Here is a 17,773-nt window from a genome sequence, read left to right on the forward strand (position 1 = left end):
TGTAACCTTATTTCCTTTATAATGCTCTACTTTTGACCAGAGCCCTATGGGCCTTGATCAAATGCGATGCACTATAAAGGGAATAGAGCCCTATGGGCCTTGATCAAAAGCGGTACACTATAAAGGGAATAGAGCCCATGGGCCTTGATCAAATGCACCCGTCTCTATCGGGGATGCACCCGTCTCTATCGGTCCCAGTCTCTGTCTTTTACCAGACGTCTGTCCCCAATCTTACCCTGTCCTACCCGCGCAGTCATGCCACAGTGACATATAGCTACCATTAGCCAGGACATAGCTCAATTATGATAAAACCCCTCCCACCGATTAGGCCCTGATTAAAGGCACAGTCCAATGGTTGATAAAGAGATCCCATCTGCCTCCCATCACCTAACATCCATTGCTGTTCAGTTGGTGTTTTGCCTCATGCTTTCACATCACCACCACACACACACACACACACACACACACACACACACACAGACACACACACACACAGACACACACACACACACACACACACACACACACACACACACACACACACACACACACACACACACACACACACACAGACACAGACACACACACACACACACACACACACACACACACACACACAGACACACACACACACACACAGACACACACAGACACACACACACACACAGACACACACACACACACACACACACACACACACACACACACACACACACACAGACACACATACACACACACACACACACACACAGACTCACAGACACACACACACACACACACACACACACACACACACACACACACACACACACACACACACACACACACACACACACACACACACACACACACACACACACACACACACACACACACACACACACACACTGGAGCAGAGGAGCGTGTGGTGTAGCTTACAGCTGATCCAGATGGATTGTTGGGAGAGGCAGAGGCATCCCACCTTCAACCCATTTTGGACCTGGTGTTAATAATGAAAACACACACACACATACAAACATTCAGGCCCACACACACACACACTCGGGCATGCACACACAAACGCGCTCACACACACCACCTCTAAGATCACAGAAGCACACTCTCATAGCAGCAGGTTTTATAAATGGATGAAAATAAGATATCAAATAAGCATTAAACGAGAGAGAGGAGGAGAAGAGGAGAGATGGAGAAGAGGAGGAGGAGAAGGGGAGAGATGGAGAAGAGGAGGAGGAGAAGAGGGGGAGGAGAGGATGAGAGGAGGAGAAGAGGAGAAGAGGAGAAGAGGAGAAGAGGATAGGTGGAGAAGGGGAGAGGAGGAGAGGAGGAGGAGAAAGAGGATAGGAGGAGAAAGAGGAGGAGAGGATGAGAGGAGGAGAAGAGGAGAAGAGGAGAGGAGGAGAGGAGGAGGAGAGGATGAGAGGAGGAGAAGAGGAGAGGGGGAGAGGATGAGAAGAGGAGAAGAGGAGGAGAAGAGGTGAGGAGGAGGAGAAGAGGAGAAAGGGAGAGGAGAGAAGGAGAGGAGAAGAGGACAGGAGGAGAAAAGGAGAGGAGAGAAGGAGAGGAGAAGAGGAGAGGAGGAGAATAGGAGAAGAGAATGAGAGGAGGAGAAGAGAGAAGGAGAGGAGGAGAGGAGGAGGAGAGAAGGGGAGGAGGAGGTGGAGAAGATGAGAGGAGGAGAAGAGGAGAGAAGGAGAGTAGGAGAAGAGGAGGAGAGGAGGAGGAGAAGAGGAGAGAAGGAGAGAAGGAGAGAAGAGGAGGAGAGGAAAGCATTAATCCAATACAAGCCTAGCGCTCCACTGAATACAGGGGGATGGAGAGGGTAGGAGAGAGAGAGAACAAGAATGATCACCTCTCGTCTGTGCTCCGTCAAGGGAGAAATTACACATTTACTGAGGTTTTTTCAAGCAGCGATGGGTTCCATGGATCAAAACCAGTGGATTTACGAGCCAATTTTCAACATGATATATAGACACCAGGAATCCATTTAACTGTGTTACCAGCCTCTCTCCGCCTTCCACGCTCTGGGGTGAAGTTTCCCATGGGTACAGATCTAGAATCAGCTTTCCCTACCCCAATCCTAAACTTAACCATTATTTTTATTTGACCTTTATTTAACTAGGCTAGTCAGTTAAGAACAAATTCTTATTTTCAATGACAGCCTAGGAACAGTGGGTTAACTGCCGTGTTCAGGGGCAGAATGACAGATTTTTACCTTATCAGCTCAGAGATTTGATCTGGCCTTTCAGTTACTAGTCCAACACTCTAACCACTAGGCTGCCTGCCACCTCGTTAGTGAGGAAAAAGTTAAACTGTCCCCAGATTAGGGGCAATTTACTCCTCCCACCGAAAACAGAGTCCCTCAGATATGCTCCCTGTCCGACTATAGCAGGTTCCTCCAAATTAATAGCACATAGCCACATAAGTTATGGTTTTGCCTCACTCTCTCCCTCTCTTTTTCTCTCTTCTCTCTCTCTCTCTCTCTCTCTCTCTCTCTCTCTCTCTCTATATATATATATATATATATTTCTCTCTTGCTCTCTTGCTCTCTCTCTCTCTCTCTATATATATATATATATTTCTCTCTTGCTCTCTCTCTCTCTCTCTCCCTGTCATTCAAAATATTATATTCAAAATAATATATTCTAGATGGATGAGTGAAAATTAAGCCGATGGACACTGAATCAAACATGTTGGACAATGAAATAAACAATATTTTGACACTAACGTACTAATTTGACAATGGTTTCTTACACAGCAGGTTTCCGATCCCACCTGTGTGCCACCACCAGATCATGGGGATTTTGACTGTTAAAATGCACAGATACAGTAGGGTGCTGAAGATGCTGCAGAACCCCAGAAAAATAATTACAAAAACAAAATGTTATATATATACAGTACCAGTCAAAGGTTTGGACACACCTACTCATTCAAGGGTTTTTCTTTTTACATTTCAGAATAGTAGTGAAGACATCAAAACTATGAAAAAACACATATGGAATCATGTAGTAACCAAAAAAGTGTTAACAAATCAAAATATATTTTAGATTCCTCAAATTACCAGTAGACATCTTCAGCGCGGGCATTTCTTTTTTTGCATCCATTTTCCTCAATGTCTCCTTTGAGAAAAAAATTGAACTAGAAGTAAAATGGACTGAATTTAAATGGAATTGAGTGAATATCCGTGGCTAAACTCCCTCCTCTTTCTGGCTGAGGGGGATACTTTTCGTTTGGGCGAGCTGAAGTCTCCAATCACCAGTTTTGGATCCAGGTGCCATCGACCAGCACCAAGTGCTCTCCAGAGAATTGCCACTTGGCTTTGTGGATATAGGATATACACTGAGTACAAAACATTAGGAACACCTGCTCTTTCCATGACATAGACTGACCAGGTACATCCAGGTAAAAGCTATGATCCCTTGTTGATGTCACCTGTTAAATCAACTTCAATCAGAGTAGTTGAAGGGGAGGAGAGGGGTTATTAAAGAAGGATTTTTAAGCCTTGAGACATGGATTGTGTATGTGTGCCATTCAGAGGGTGAATGGTCAAGACAAAAGATTTAAGCCCCTTTGAATGGGGTATGATGGTAGGTGCCAGGCGCCTGGTTGGAGTGTGTCAAGAACTGCAACACTGCTGGGGTTTTCACGCTCAACAGTTTCCCGTGTGTATCAAGAATAGTCCACCACCCAAAGGACATCCAGCCAACTTGACACAACTGTGGGAAGCATTAGAGTCAACATGGGCCAGCATCCCTGTGAATTGCTTTCAACACCTTGTAGTAATTCCCCAACAAATTGAGGATGTTCTGAGGGCAAAAGAAGGTGAAACTCAATATTAAGAAATGTGTTCCTAATGTTTCGTACAGTATGACATAACACGCTGTTCCTGGCCTGGTTCCATACTGTATGTGCTGTACACTACTCTTCTATCATTAAACACTACAGTATGGAAACAGACTACCTTGTTGGTAGCTTTCAAGGGTGATCCAAATCTATTCGATTCTAATCAGGTCATTACATCAACAAATCGAGACCTTGGTTCTATCTAACATGTTGGTATAAAATGTGTTATTCACATAGTTGCTCTTCAGGTGAGATAAGTCAGATTTGTGAAAAAGTAAATATACGACAAAAAATAATAATATTCAGAAAGTCATTTCTACGCAAACACCTTTGAACATGGTGCTTTAAGGTGGTATCTGCAATCCAATCACACAATGCTGAGTTGTCAATAAACAAATAACTGTATGTAAGGTGATGTACTTATTCAGTCATGAAAGAGGAAGACATCACAAAACAGTTCTGAGATCTGGGACTTGAAAAATACGCATTATCTCAAAAGCAAAAGCATAGACCCTATGTCTTTGAATATTCATATCATAGTCCTCTTTTGCAATTACTTTCATATTTTTAATCCACTTTTTCAGAAGAATGGCCATAACTGAAGTTATTTATGGTAAAAACAAATATATACAGGTGCCTTATATTTTTTGGAGCAGATTATGAAATGACAGGTAGCCTATAGTGCAGTGGTTCCCGGGACACCTGGGGGTACTTGGCCTATCCACAGGGGGTACATGAGAAGACTCATGGTAAAATGCACATGAGGGGGTACCCCCTCATGTACTCTGGACAGAGCAAAATTCAGTTGGTAGATTAGTAGAGTAGCCAAGAACTACAGCTATAGTGTGCTCCCCAGGTTGCACTCCAGTCCCCGCAGGCACACAGCTCGAAAATCTCCCCAATTGATTAACTTACTAGGGACAAGAAAATTATTATCCATAAGCTAAAACAACACAATAATACATTTTATACATTTTTTCTAGAAAGTATAGGTTTCTATATAGGCTGTAAACTGAAGTGAATATTCATATTCAACAACCGCTATGAAGCCCTATGTTTTGAATGTACAGTATTCATGGATGCCAAGGGAAGTTAGGTTTCCCCCAAAAATGTATCAATAAAAAAATACAAAAACATATACAATAATTCATATTTAGTCTCTCTGTGTTTCATAATTCTCCTTCAATTCACAAGAGGCTGAATATATCTCACTGGAGAAAGCATCTGAGTGGGCGAAACAGCGCCTCTCTGTCTGTATATGTGTAGCCAATCTATCTGATGCTGTCTGGTCAAAAATAGTATGACATTGTTACCGCCCGTAGCATTGAATCCAAGGGAAGCCAGCGAGCATTTGACCTCCCTTGATAAGAAAAGCATAAAATAATAGCCACTCAGTGTTGAGCTAAACTGAATGAGCTCAACTGTGAATGGTCCTGGTGCACAAAGAAAAAGTGTCAATTAGGGCCAGTTGGGATTTGGCTTCTCACCAATGATATCACATTGAGTGCACAACGACATTGACAGAAAAAATGGGAATTGTTGCAGCTTGTGTTGCTGTCCTCTGGTCCTCTAGCTAGCTAAAATTGTCTCTTTCTTAAATTAGCCATGGATGGAGGATGGAGATAGAGATTTGGACTTGTAGTTTTACTTAATTCTCCGTACTGGCCAATGATTATAACAGCAATTCTGATCCAAAGATAATTTCATACATTGTGCCCCTGGACTGAGAGGATGGAAGTTAGATGTAGTTAGATGTAGTAGGAAGTTAGGCTAGCTAGCAAGCATGGAATCACTGAAAGTGATCCAAACAATAGCTCTCGTTATTGTTCTCCACTCTTTTTGCAGTTATCGTTGTAGTGTGAATGCTCCTCATCATTTGAATTATCGTTATAGTTACCGTTGTAATTATTGCTATAGTTATCATCCTTGGTGTGGACGGCCCGTTGGAGCTTGCTTAAGGCGTGGATAGGCATTGCTGTTTTTGTATTTTTCTATATCAATACGAAAACCTCCATGGAAGGGGTGTTTCACTAAAATTACAAACGTAACACATTTTATTGATAGTTAGCTAGTAGGTTACTGACTTTGGGTGTCAGAGACCAGAAAAATATATTGGTTTACTCATCCAGAACTAAGCTTTAGCAACGTTGCTAGTTCTCCATATGATATAGTGTATTTATCATTTTAGTGAACTATCACTTTAACAAATGTGTGATGAACATGAATTAATATGCACTCAGTGGCCAGTTAATTATGTACACCACCCCATTCACGAAAATGGTTTGTTCCTACAGTCACATGGCTGTGACTTGCTATATAACAGTCAGACAGGCATCGAGGCATTCAGTTACTGTTCGATTGAACGCTGGAATGGTCAAAACAAGTGACCTAAACGACTTTGAGCGTGGTATGATCATTGGTACCAGGCTCGCCGGTTCCAATATCTCAGAAACGGCCGGCCTCCTGTGCTTTTCACGCACGACAGTGTTTAGGGTTTATTAAGAATGGTGCGACAAACAAAAAAAACATCAATTTAGCGGCAGTCCTGTGGGTGAAAACAGCTCATTGATGAGAGGTGGAAGGAGAATGGCAAGAATCGGGCAAGCTAACAGGTGGGCCACAAACAGGCAAATAATGACACAGTACAACAGTGGTGTGCAGAACGACATCTCGGAACGCAAAACTCGTCGGTCCTTGTCACGACCACACCTTGTTCGACTCCTATCATCTAAAAACAAGAAGAATTGTCTCCAGTGGGTACGCGATCACCAGCACTGGACAACTGAGGCGGGAAAAACATGGCTTGGTCCGATGATCCTGGTTCCTATTACGTCATGCTGATGGCAAAGTCAGGATTTGGCATGAGCAGCATTAGTCCATGGCCTCATCCTGCCTGGTGTCAACGGTACAGGCTGGTGGTGGTGGTGTAATGATGTTTCCCTGGCACACGTTAGGTCCCGTGAAACCAATTGAGCAACGTTCCCATGCCCCAAAGAATTCAGGCTGTTCTTGAGGAAATCGAAGACTCCTCTCCATCACACTCCGTTGTAGGCTGTCTTCTCAATCTCGTTCATCCCTATTTTTTAGGACAATTTGCCTGGTGATTTTAGAGATTAGCCTTGTAGGCTCGGCCCTAATTTATGTGTTCCCTGCCACATGGAGCTGCGTGGAAAATGGTCCAGTAACAAAGGGAAATGACCAAGGACTAGTCAGACCTTCCCCCTCTGAGGGGACAAAATGTATCTCTGTTATAGTGTTCAGAGGACTGACTATTGTGACAGACTAATGCTAAAGTATTCATGTTTGGTATCTATGGGAAATTTGTTCACTGAGGAGAACTCTGATGCTATCGATATGGATGTATGATCTCCGTGGTTACTGTTCACTGAGAAGAACTCTGATGCTATCTATATGGATGTAAACTCAGCAAAAACAGAAATGTCCTCTCACTGTCAACTGCGTTTATTTTCAGCAAACTTAACATGTGTAAATATTTGTATGAACATGAGAGTCAACAGCTGAGACATAAACTGAACAAGTTCCACAGACATGTGACTAACATAAATTAAATAATGTGTCCCTGAACAAAGGGGGGGGGGGGGGGTCAAAATCAAAAGTAACAGTCAGTATCTGGTGTGGCCACCAGCTGCATTAAGTACTGCAGTGCATCTCCTCCTCATGGACTGCTCCAGATTTACCAGTTCTTGCTGTGAGATGTTACCCCACTCTTCCACCAAGGCACCTGCAAGTTCCTGGACATTTCTGGGGGGAATGGCCCAAACACTCACCCTCCGATCTAACAGGTCCCAGGCATGCTCAATGGGATTGAGATCCGGGCTCTTCGCTGGCCATGGCAGAACACTGACATTCCTGTCTTGCAGGAAATCACGCACAGAATGAGCAGTATGGCTGGTGGCATTGTCATGCTGGAGGGTCATGTCAGGTTGAGCCTGCAGAAAGGGTACAGAGAAGTCTTCCCTGTAACACACAGTGTTGAGATTGCCTGCAATGACAACAAGCTCAGTCCGATGATGCTGTGACACACTGCCCCAAACCATTTACAATGAAGATCTGGATTTGGATTTTGACAAATTATCTTTGAAAGACAGGGTCCTGAAAAAGGAACATTTCATTTTTTTGCGGAATTTATGATCTCTGTGGTTACTGTTCACTGAGGATAACTCTGATGTTATCTACATGGATGTATGATCTCTGTGGTAGCTTATATCTGGAAAGGGTGAACTCAATTACTGTTTTGTCTTCTTAGGAATTCTGTCTTATTTACTTTGGCCTCATCCCCCACACAAGCTCTTAGATGCGCTGACACCCTGTGGAGACTGGGCCTTGGTGGTCAGGTTATTCACTGACACCCTGTGGATACTGGGCCTTGGTGGTCAGGTAATGCGCTGACACCCTGTGGAGACTGGGCCTTGGTGGTCAGGTTATTCACTGACACCCTGTGGAGACTGGGCCTTGGTGGTCAGGTTATTCACTGACACCCTGTGGAGACTGGGCCTTGGTGGTCAGGTTATTCACTGACACCCTGTGGAGACTGGGCCTTGGTGGTCAGGTTATTCACTGACACCCTGTGGAGACTGGTTCTTGGTGGTCAGGTTATTCACTGACACCCTGTGGAGACTGGGCCTTGGTGGTCAGGTTATTCACTGACACCCTGTGGAGACTGGGCCTTGGTGGTCAGGTTATGCGCTGACACCCTGTGGAGACTGGGCCTTGGTGGTCAGGTTATTCACTGACACCCTGTGGAGACTGGGCCTTGGTGGTCAGGTTATTCACTGACACCCTGTGGAGACTGGGCCTTGGTGGTCAGGTTATTCACTGACACCCTGTGGAGACTGGGCCTTGGTGGTCAGGTTATTCACTGACACCCTGTGGAGACTGGGCCTTGGTGGTCAGGTTATTCACTGACACCCTGTGGAGACTGGTTCTTGGTGGTCAGGTTATGCGCTGACACCCTGTGGAGACTAGGCCTTGGTGGTCAGGTTATGCGCTGACACCCTGTGGAGACTAGGCCTTGGTGGTCAGGTTATGCGCGGACACCCTGTGGAGACTGGGCCTTGGTGGTCAGGTTATTCACTGACACCCTGTGGAGACTGGGCCTTGGTGGTCAGGTTATTCACTGACACCCTGTGGAGACTGGGCCTTGGTGGTCAGGTTATTCACTGACACCCTGTGGAGACTGGGCCTTGGTGGTCAGGTTATTCACTGACACCCTGTGGAGACTGGGCCTTGGTGGTCAGGTTATGCGCTGACACCCTGTGGAGACTGGGCCTTGGTGGTCAGGTTATTCTGTAAACTTGGTATCGTTTGATTGGTCAAAGGTGGTTGGTTTTGGGTTGCAAGGTTACTACACCTTCAGATGTTATAAATGGAATTAAATGCCTTTTGTTCTCTCTCTTACCCTGTATCCTGCCCATGGAGGAAGGTTGTATGACTTGTTTGAATTTCCTAGACTTTTAGGCCTCAGGCCTAGTAAGCATCTCCTTGTTCATGCTTAACCTTAGGATCTATATTCTTGGAATGCTTGTTAATGCTATGTAACTGAAGCCTCCTACCTTGTATGTGAACACATTCATTGTTAAAATATCTGCCTTTGATCTTGACAATTGTCAGACCAATTCTTACGTGTCAGTGTCAACTCATTGCCTAACGCTTGCTTATTTTAATAATCTTTATGGAGTCAAACATTTGAATAGGCGAATTACTTTGTCTTATTACGAGTTGCATGTGGAGTATATACCCCCACATGTTAAATATTACTGCCCACTACAGTCCTACCTTTCAGGGTAGAGGGGTCAGACTGATTCTAGCATGAGTTACATACAGGTACTATGCTAGCCGTGAGATATTAGCACACAAGACCATTTGAAAAAACAAAGATGTTTATTGAATGGGTAATGGAGCAGATTGCTTTCCTCTCTTTTCAGACAGTGAGGACAACAGTCCACCTGAGCCTGTTCAAACTCTCCCACAAGCTAAATATTTTGACTCATCTGAGTAAGGAAGTGTCACTTTGACCGCAATGACAGGGCGAGCCGCCAACTAAGAGGTAAGACACAAAACTACACAGCCCAGGTAACAAAACAGCATGATGAGAAACAAAAAGACCCCCCTGCCCAAATCTCAAATAGACGTTCCTCTCCCCATGGCTCAATTAGCTCACTCTGGCTATTTACAGTTTATCTGGCCTCATCTCAGCCTGAGCGAAGGAGGGAGAGGAGTAATGAAATGGGATGTCAGTCGTTGTCGCTGTCGTGATAGGCTGGGGGGGTCCATTGGCTGTAAAGGGGATGTGTTGGTGGGGGGTATTATTCCTGTGTATCAGTCATATTCATGGGTGTGCGTGATGGGGGGGTTGTTTGTTATTTGTCAGAGGGGTGGATGACTCCCCCCCATCTCCAGCATTCTGTTCTGTGGGCCGCTGAACCGAGGCCAGGGTGGCGGCTGTGACCTCATCCACTCTCCTCTTCTCCACAGTCCCATAAAACACCAGGGCTTGACGTTACGGCTTCTTCACCTTCTTGATGGACGAGGAGCTGGATGCGGATTCTCTGCGTTTACGCTGGAAAGACACACCAAAAAATGCACCAAACGCTGTCAGCCGTTGGTCCAGAACATGTATAAACCTGCATAATTTCACAGTAAACTATGAACTGTGCACATTGGAACATTTTCTAAATGTATTCTCTTCGACAAGTTGTATTCAGCTACCTCCGGTTAAAACAACAGGGTCGTATTCATTAGGATACAGTATCAAAACGTGTTGCAACGGACAATGAAAATAGGCATTTTTTACTGGACAACTTTAGCAGGGATGCAAACTGGTGAGGGCTCAAAAAGATGACACAAACATGCAAAACAACTCTGATATGGAGAAATGCAGGTTGGAACTAATTAAACAAAGAATATGATCTACATGATCAGTCTCAGTGTGTAAAATAAAAAGTGGTTCATATGACCCCAACTCACAGCTAAAAAAATGTAAAGAAAGCAATCCAATGTTATTTGTTGCCTAGACTTTACTGAAAACGACAAGTCTTAAGAAAGAAACAATACACTAATATTGCAGTTGGCCATAAAGGCCTTTATAATAGAACGCTTGTGACCACACACATCTAAATATTCCACTTGGGAAAAAAACATCTTAAAGTAGCAATAGAATGAAACAAACAGGCATTCTATTTTAGCTGTATTATAGTGGCCACTATAGATATCAATCAAGAGAACAAAGCTACATGTGTGCAAGAATAACGTTCACTGAGTAAAATAAAGTAGAATCCAACCAGTAGTGATCCAAACCCTCCCTCTCCCCTCCCAAACGTTTGTCATCGGATCTACACGAATCACACAGGTCACCTATTTTGGATTCAAAATGGCAAATTTCGCAGAAAAAGGTGACCAGTTTGCATCCCTGGTTCAGGTAGTCCCTCACGTGTCGGTTGGTTTAATTCCATTTCAAATCATATCAAATTTTATTTGTCACATATACACCTGCCGAATACAACCTTACCGTGAAATGCTTACTTTGGTGCCTAATGGTTTTTGTGAGCGGGGTGGGCTGAGAGACTTACTGAGTTGGGGGTGAGCGGAGCTCCCACCACATCGATGATCTGCTCCTTGGCCTCGCCCTTGATGTCGTCTGGGCCGGGCCAGGCGGGGACCTCGGGGCCCCCAGGGGCCTCTAGTCCTCCTCCTCCTCCTGGGGGCCCGACGGGGACCCCCCCTCCTCCTCCAGCCTTCAGCAGGGCCTCGTAGCGGTGGCGTAGCATCTGTTGTTCGTACTCACAGTTACCGTGGGCCTGCTTCAGCTCATAGACCAGCACCAGGTCACTGCGCAGCTCGTTGAACATCTGGACTATCTCCTCTGTGGGCATGGGGTTCAGGTCTACACAGAGAGAGCAGCGTAGGGAAAGATGAAACACACACAGATAGGAAATATCCCACTAACCATTGTACGAGAACCACAATGCATTGGCAGTAACCAAACGGTTTGCCTTGTTTTACTTGACCTACATGGACAAATCAACTCAAAGGATATTTAAGTCCAACTATCTAGTCAGAGTGCCTTGGTCTGTGTTTACTCTATTTTTTATTATTTTATTTCACCTTTATTTAACCAGGTAGGCCAGTTGAGAACAAGTTCTCATTTACAATTGTGACCTGGCCAAGATAAAGTAAAGCAGTGCGACACAAACACCAAAACGGAGAGTTACACATGGAATAAACAAACATGCAGTCAATAACACAATAGAAAAGTCTATATACAGTGTGTGCAAATGAGATAAGATGAGGTAAGGCAATAAATAGGCCATAGTGGCAAAATAATTCAAATTTAGCAATTAAACACTGGAGTGATAAATGTGCAGCAGATGAATGTGCAAGTAGAGATACTGGGGTGCAAAGGAGCAAAAAAAATGAATAACAGTATGGGGATGAGGTAGTTGGATGGGCTATTTACAGATTGGCTATGTACAGGTGCAGTGATCTGTGAGCTGCTCTGACAGCTGGTGCTTAAAGTTAGAGAGGGAGATATTTATATTGGAATGGTAGATGTTATTACCAGACCTGGGTTTAAATGTTACACTGAACAAAAATCTAAATGCAACATGTAAAGTGTTGGTCCCACGTTTCATAAAATAAATAAAAGACTGTAGAAATGTTCTATATGCACAAATTTGTTTATATCCCTGTTTATATCACCTTACAGGTGTGGCATATCAAGAAGCTGATTAAACAGCATGATCATTACACAGGTGCACCTTGTGCTGGAAACTATAAAAGGCCACTAGTTGAGGGAGTGTGCAATTGGCATGCTAACTTTAGGAATGTCCACCAGAGCTGTGCCAGAGAATTTAAATGTTGCATTTCTCTACCATAAGCCACCCCCAACGTGAAGCCTTGTGGTTAGAGCTTTGGGCCAGTAATCGAAAGGTTGCTGGATCAAATCCCCGAGCCGACAAGGTAAAAATCTGTAATTCTGCCCCTGAACAAGGCAGTTAACCCACTGTTCCCCGGTAGGTCGTCATTGTAAATAAGAATTTGTTCTTAACTGACTTGCATAGTTAAATAAAAAGGTTACATTTTAAAAAATGATATATTTTTTTAATACTCTAATACATAGAAAATAAGTATTTCAATAACAAATAATACACATATTTGAACCCAGGTCTGGTTGTTTGTGTGAGTCAGACTGCCTTGGTTTGCTGTTTAACATTTATGCTGAGGAGATTATGGTAGGTATTATGCCTAACTGAACTCACCCACTTCCCTCTCTGTCAGGATCTGGTCAATGGCCTTGATCTTCTTCTGGCCTACCGAGCTCGGCAGCTTCATCTGTAAGACACACAGAAAATAATATGTTGGGGTGTATGGGGATAAACATCTTCACCTCTGGCGGTTAATTCGTCTGAAATGCACTTCAGCGTGGCTGATCAAAATGCCTTTATCTGCCCCAGTTTATTTGACAGATAACCTGTGGAGCACTACACTCCACTCCTTTACCCACAATGCATTTTACATAGAGAGCAGCATCTCCCCATTAGTCATGGGAGATGAATAAGCCCCCTCTGCTACATCCTACAGATATTAGCATGCCGCTAATGGCATAAATCATGGTTTTGCTGATGAGAGCAAGGGAAAGGTCCCAAATGCCCCCCTATTCACTAGGGCTGGGAATTGCCACGGACTTCACAACACGATATTATCACGGTACTTAGGTGCTGACACGATATGTATTGCGATTCGATAATGTGATTTTATTGTGATTCGAGGTTCCAAACATATTGCTCTCTATACGTCTGCTGCAGAGAGACAAGAAAGAGCATGAGAAAATGGGTTTAGCAGTCATGGAAATAAAAGTGCTGAAAACATGTTGGCTCACTATTTAAAAAGAAGATGAGAACAAACTACAGGATGAAGTTTTGGTGCAGGTACAGCCGACTCATGCTAGCTAACACTACCTATCAAAAAAATCTAAAACGTATTTATATTATCCCAAAATAATATTGCGATATTACTTTTTAGTAGTGCACTACACGGGGAATAGAGAGCCATTTGGGACATAGTGGATGGAGCGTTAAAGCGTTAGTGGAGTTTCCAAAAAAAACTCAAATGGTGTTTCAAATGAGAGTTCTTTATGGTGTTTCAAATGAGAGTTCTTTATGGTGTTTCAAATGAGAGTTCTTTATGGTGTTTCAAATGAGAGTTCTTTATGGTGTTTCAAATGAGAGTTCTTTATGGTGTTTCAAATGGGAGTTCTTTACGGTGTTCCAATGAGAGTTCTTTATGGTATTTTAATGGGAGTTCTTTATGTTGTTTTAATGGGAGTTCTTTATGGTGTTTTAATTAGTTCTTTATGGAGTTCCAATGAGAGTTCTTTATGGTATTTTAATGAGCGTTCTTTATGTTGTTTTAATGGGAGTTCTTTATGTTGTTTTAATGGGAGTTCTTTATGTTGTTTTAATGAGTTCTTTATGGTGTTTTAATGGGAGTTCTTTATGGTGTTTTAATGGGAGTTCTTTATGGTGTTTTAATGGGAGTTCTTTATGGTGTTTTAATGGGAGTTCTTTATGGTGTTTTAATGGGAGTTCTTTATGGTGTTTTAATGGGAGTTCTTTATGGTGTTTTAATGAGAGTTCTTTATGGTGTTTTAATGAGAATTCTTTATGGTGTTTCAATGAAAATGCTTTATATTGGTCTTTGAGAGAGAAGCGAAGGTCCTATTGTGATATTTGGAGGGGGAACCATCTAAGCAAATCAATACACTATTCCTATACAGATCATGTGTGACTGATCATTTTAGTGCATGGCCATGCTTACCCTCTGGCTGCGCAGCGTGACTCCAGCTGATTTGAAGTCAGGGAATTTGATGCCTGCCGTCTCAGGAACAGTCTGTTGTGGACAGACAGGGAGACAGTAGAGAGGTGAGCACAGAGACAAGACAAACAAGCAGGTTGGCATCAGGTTCCTTATTAAACGATTGGGCGAATGGGAGTGTTTGTATACCGGTTTCTCCATCTCTCGTTTCAGCGGGAGCTTCTTCTTGGTAGCCTTGCGCTCGGCACGTCTCATCTCTGTGTTGGTGTCTGCTGCTGTGATGAGCTTCTGCAGGTCCTGGGCCTTCTTCTCACGATCCTTCTTCCTGCTCTCCATCTTCCTCAGCTCCTGCATCAGATACTCCTCTTCTGCCACCTTCAGGGCAAAACGGGGAAGTGCAACATGAGCGAGGGATTAAGACAACTATTATCTTGGACTACCATTTCAACCTTCAACACTAACAGTGGAATTGTCTTTGGGGAAGTGCTGCTAACCTGATCAGGCGTGCGGTTGAATAATCTCTCCAGCTGCTCTTTCCTGCGCCTCTCGTGACCCGCGTCAAATACGTACATCTTGGGCTCTGTCCCTGTTGCAGCGCGGACCTTGGTCAGCTTACCGCAAATGTTGTAGTAACGTTCCTTCAGGTCCTCCGTTGAACGTTTCTGAAAGTAAAAATACCGAAATGTTACCGGCAGGTACAATTATCATGGGAAGACATTATATTTCACGATGCAACACATTCAAATATTTGCCTAAAAAAAATCTAATATTCTAAATGTTTTGAAATACTTGAATCCTTCTTTTCTGTATTGTGATTTGTGGATTCAAATTCTGTATTTAAAATGTGTGTGTGTGTAATGTCAGTCATAGATAGCCTCCTCACTCTGTATTGCTGATGGTCGTAGCGGTCGTGGACGACGATGAAGCGCAGGTCAAAGCGCTTGCACAGGTCAAACAGGTGGTCCGTCTCCGCCTTGGTCCAGCCGTCATCATGGAGATACATCTGGTACTCCTGCTCCGAGTACACTGGCACCTGCACTGCCTAGGGAGGAGGAGACGGAGAGAGATTTTTGCATTTGCTTTGGCAATAAAGCCCCTTTGAATTGAAAGAGAGGGAGACGGGTGGTCACAGGGAGGGAGAGAGATGGAGAGAGGGAAGGGGTATGGAGTGAGGGAGGTAGAGATGGAGAGTGAGGGAGATGGAGGGGGAGAGATGTGTGAGACTGACAGTGATGAAGTGAACAATAAAGAGATAAAAACAATGAGAGACAGCAGAGAGAAACCCCTCTCCTTACCTTGTTGAAGCGGGCGAAGGGGTAGTCCTTGCCTTCCTCTGCCATGCGTCTCCAGTGGTGGAAGACGGCTCCGTCTCGTCGGGCTGGGTTGGTGAAGGGCATCCATTTCCAGGGTCGCACCCGCTTACAGCCCAACTTGGCCTTCACTGTCCGGTAGCCCTGAGTGGTGTCACTGGGCAGCAGGGGGGGAGCATCTCTGCTGAGAGACAGGTGGTGGTCAGAATACTAATTCAGTAATTTTATTGGTCACATACACATACTTAGTAGATGTTATTGCGGATGTAACGAAATGCTTGTATTCCTAGCTCCAACAGCGCAGAAGTATCTAACAACTCAAAAGTAAAAGAATGGAGTATGTTCAGCCCAAGAGGCAGGGCAGCCAGACAGAGGGAGTTTGGGTCAAACAGGGTTCCTACTTCTTGTCTGAGTAGAGCAAGGCGTACACCTCTCTGTGCATCCCCTCTGGTCTCTTGAAGGTCAACGTTTCAGTTGTTTTCTTGGCCTTTTTCTGTAATGGGGGGGATTAAGGTTGAGTGCAGATCGTCAACTGTGCAATTTATATGTAAACGATAGACTGTCAGTTGATAGGCTTGTGCTAATGAAACTCAACAATGGACAGTTGGGACACAGTAAGTTGTTCCACACAAGCCACTCTCACACACCATCAAAAGACAGGTCCTCGGCAGGTTGTGACCAGAGGACATCATTCTTACCTTCTCGGAGTTGATGAAATCCTTCTTACTGATCGGCCCATCATTGTCCCCTCCGGCCAACTCCAGAATATCTCTCACATCGGCACCAGCTGCCATGATGACGTGTGCTGTAAAGAATAGTTACTCTGTATTTGTATTCTGTCATTGTGTGTCAAATGTATATGTCATCACCTGATAGCTCACCTAACTATCAAGTTACTTACCAAACGTTATTGGCTAGACATGGCAAGCGGAGCTAGCAAGCAATGTAGTTAGCTAATCTCTTTGCAGAGGCTACTACTCGGTCTTTGCAGGAAACCAACGTTAGCAGTGTATAATTTATGGATTAATAATTAAGTTAACATATATATTAAGTGTATTCAAAGAGGATACCTGGATTTTGTGTCGATAATTTAGCTAGTTAATTAATGCGTCGCTCACGTTGACTAGTTAACGTTAGCTTTCAAGCAAATATGTTCAGCTAGCCGGCTTTGGCAAACGTTGCCGCGCTAAAGCCCAGCAGGGACATAGCTAGTTATGAAATAGTTCATTTTCAACGTAACGTTTTACCGTTTACCTTTTTGGTGAATCCACGCGTCTGTTTTTGTCTTTTTAAAGCAAATATTCTGTGAACATATAAAAATTGGCTAGCTAGCTAACCGGCTAACAACAAGCTATAATCAACAAGCTTGCGTTCAGCGGAAACCGGAAGTAATTCTTCTTCGCCAGTAAAGCCCCTTCTGTAATAAGTTTGTCGCCACTTACTGATGCGGAGGGGGTGAACTTGGAACTAAATTATTTACCCACATAAAAAAAATATACTTATTTATTTATTTCACCTTTGTTTAACCAGGTAAGCCAGTTGAGAACAAGTTCTTATTTACAACTGCGACCTAGCCAAGATAAAGCAAAGCAGTGCAACACAAACAACAACACAGAGTTACACATGGAATAAACAAACGTACAGTCAATAACACAATATAAAAGTATATATACAGTGTGTGCAAATGAAGTAAGATTAGGGAGGTATGGTAATAAATAGGCCGTAGTGGCAAAATAATTACAATTTAGCAAATAAACACTGGAGTGATAGATGTGCAGATAAATCATTGA

General features: G+C 43.7%; 1 protein-coding gene across 2 annotated transcripts; it reads right to left on the reverse strand.

The window, feature by feature from the left end:
* Nucleotides 1–9,726: 9,726 nt before the first annotated feature.
* LOC139415083 (DNA methyltransferase 1-associated protein 1-like) lies at nt 9,727–17,380 on the reverse strand. Of its 2 annotated transcripts, none has more exons than XM_071162876.1 (11): nt 17,238–17,380; nt 16,682–16,788; nt 16,385–16,476; nt 15,969–16,164; nt 15,557–15,715; nt 15,168–15,335; nt 14,863–15,048; nt 14,677–14,748; nt 13,119–13,191; nt 11,430–11,743; nt 9,727–10,420 (listed from the first exon to the last, which is right to left on the reverse strand). In XM_071162876.1, the coding sequence occupies exons 2-11, from the start codon at nt 16,775–16,777 to the stop codon at nt 10,361–10,363; spliced, it is 1,416 nt and encodes a 471-aa protein (XP_071018977.1). In that variant the 5' UTR covers nt 16,778–16,788; nt 17,238–17,380; the 3' UTR covers nt 9,727–10,360. The 2 variants fall into 2 exon arrangements, with proteins under 2 accessions (XP_071018977.1, XP_071018967.1); XM_071162866.1 differs by having other exon boundaries at nt 15,969–16,167; nt 17,238–17,373.
* Nucleotides 17,381–17,773: the final 393 nt, after the last annotated feature.

The sequence above is a fragment of the Oncorhynchus clarkii genome, chromosome 1 (assembly GCF_045791955.1).
Source record: "Oncorhynchus clarkii lewisi isolate Uvic-CL-2024 chromosome 1, UVic_Ocla_1.0, whole genome shotgun sequence".
Classification (NCBI taxonomy): Eukaryota; Metazoa; Chordata; class Actinopteri; order Salmoniformes; family Salmonidae; genus Oncorhynchus; species Oncorhynchus clarkii.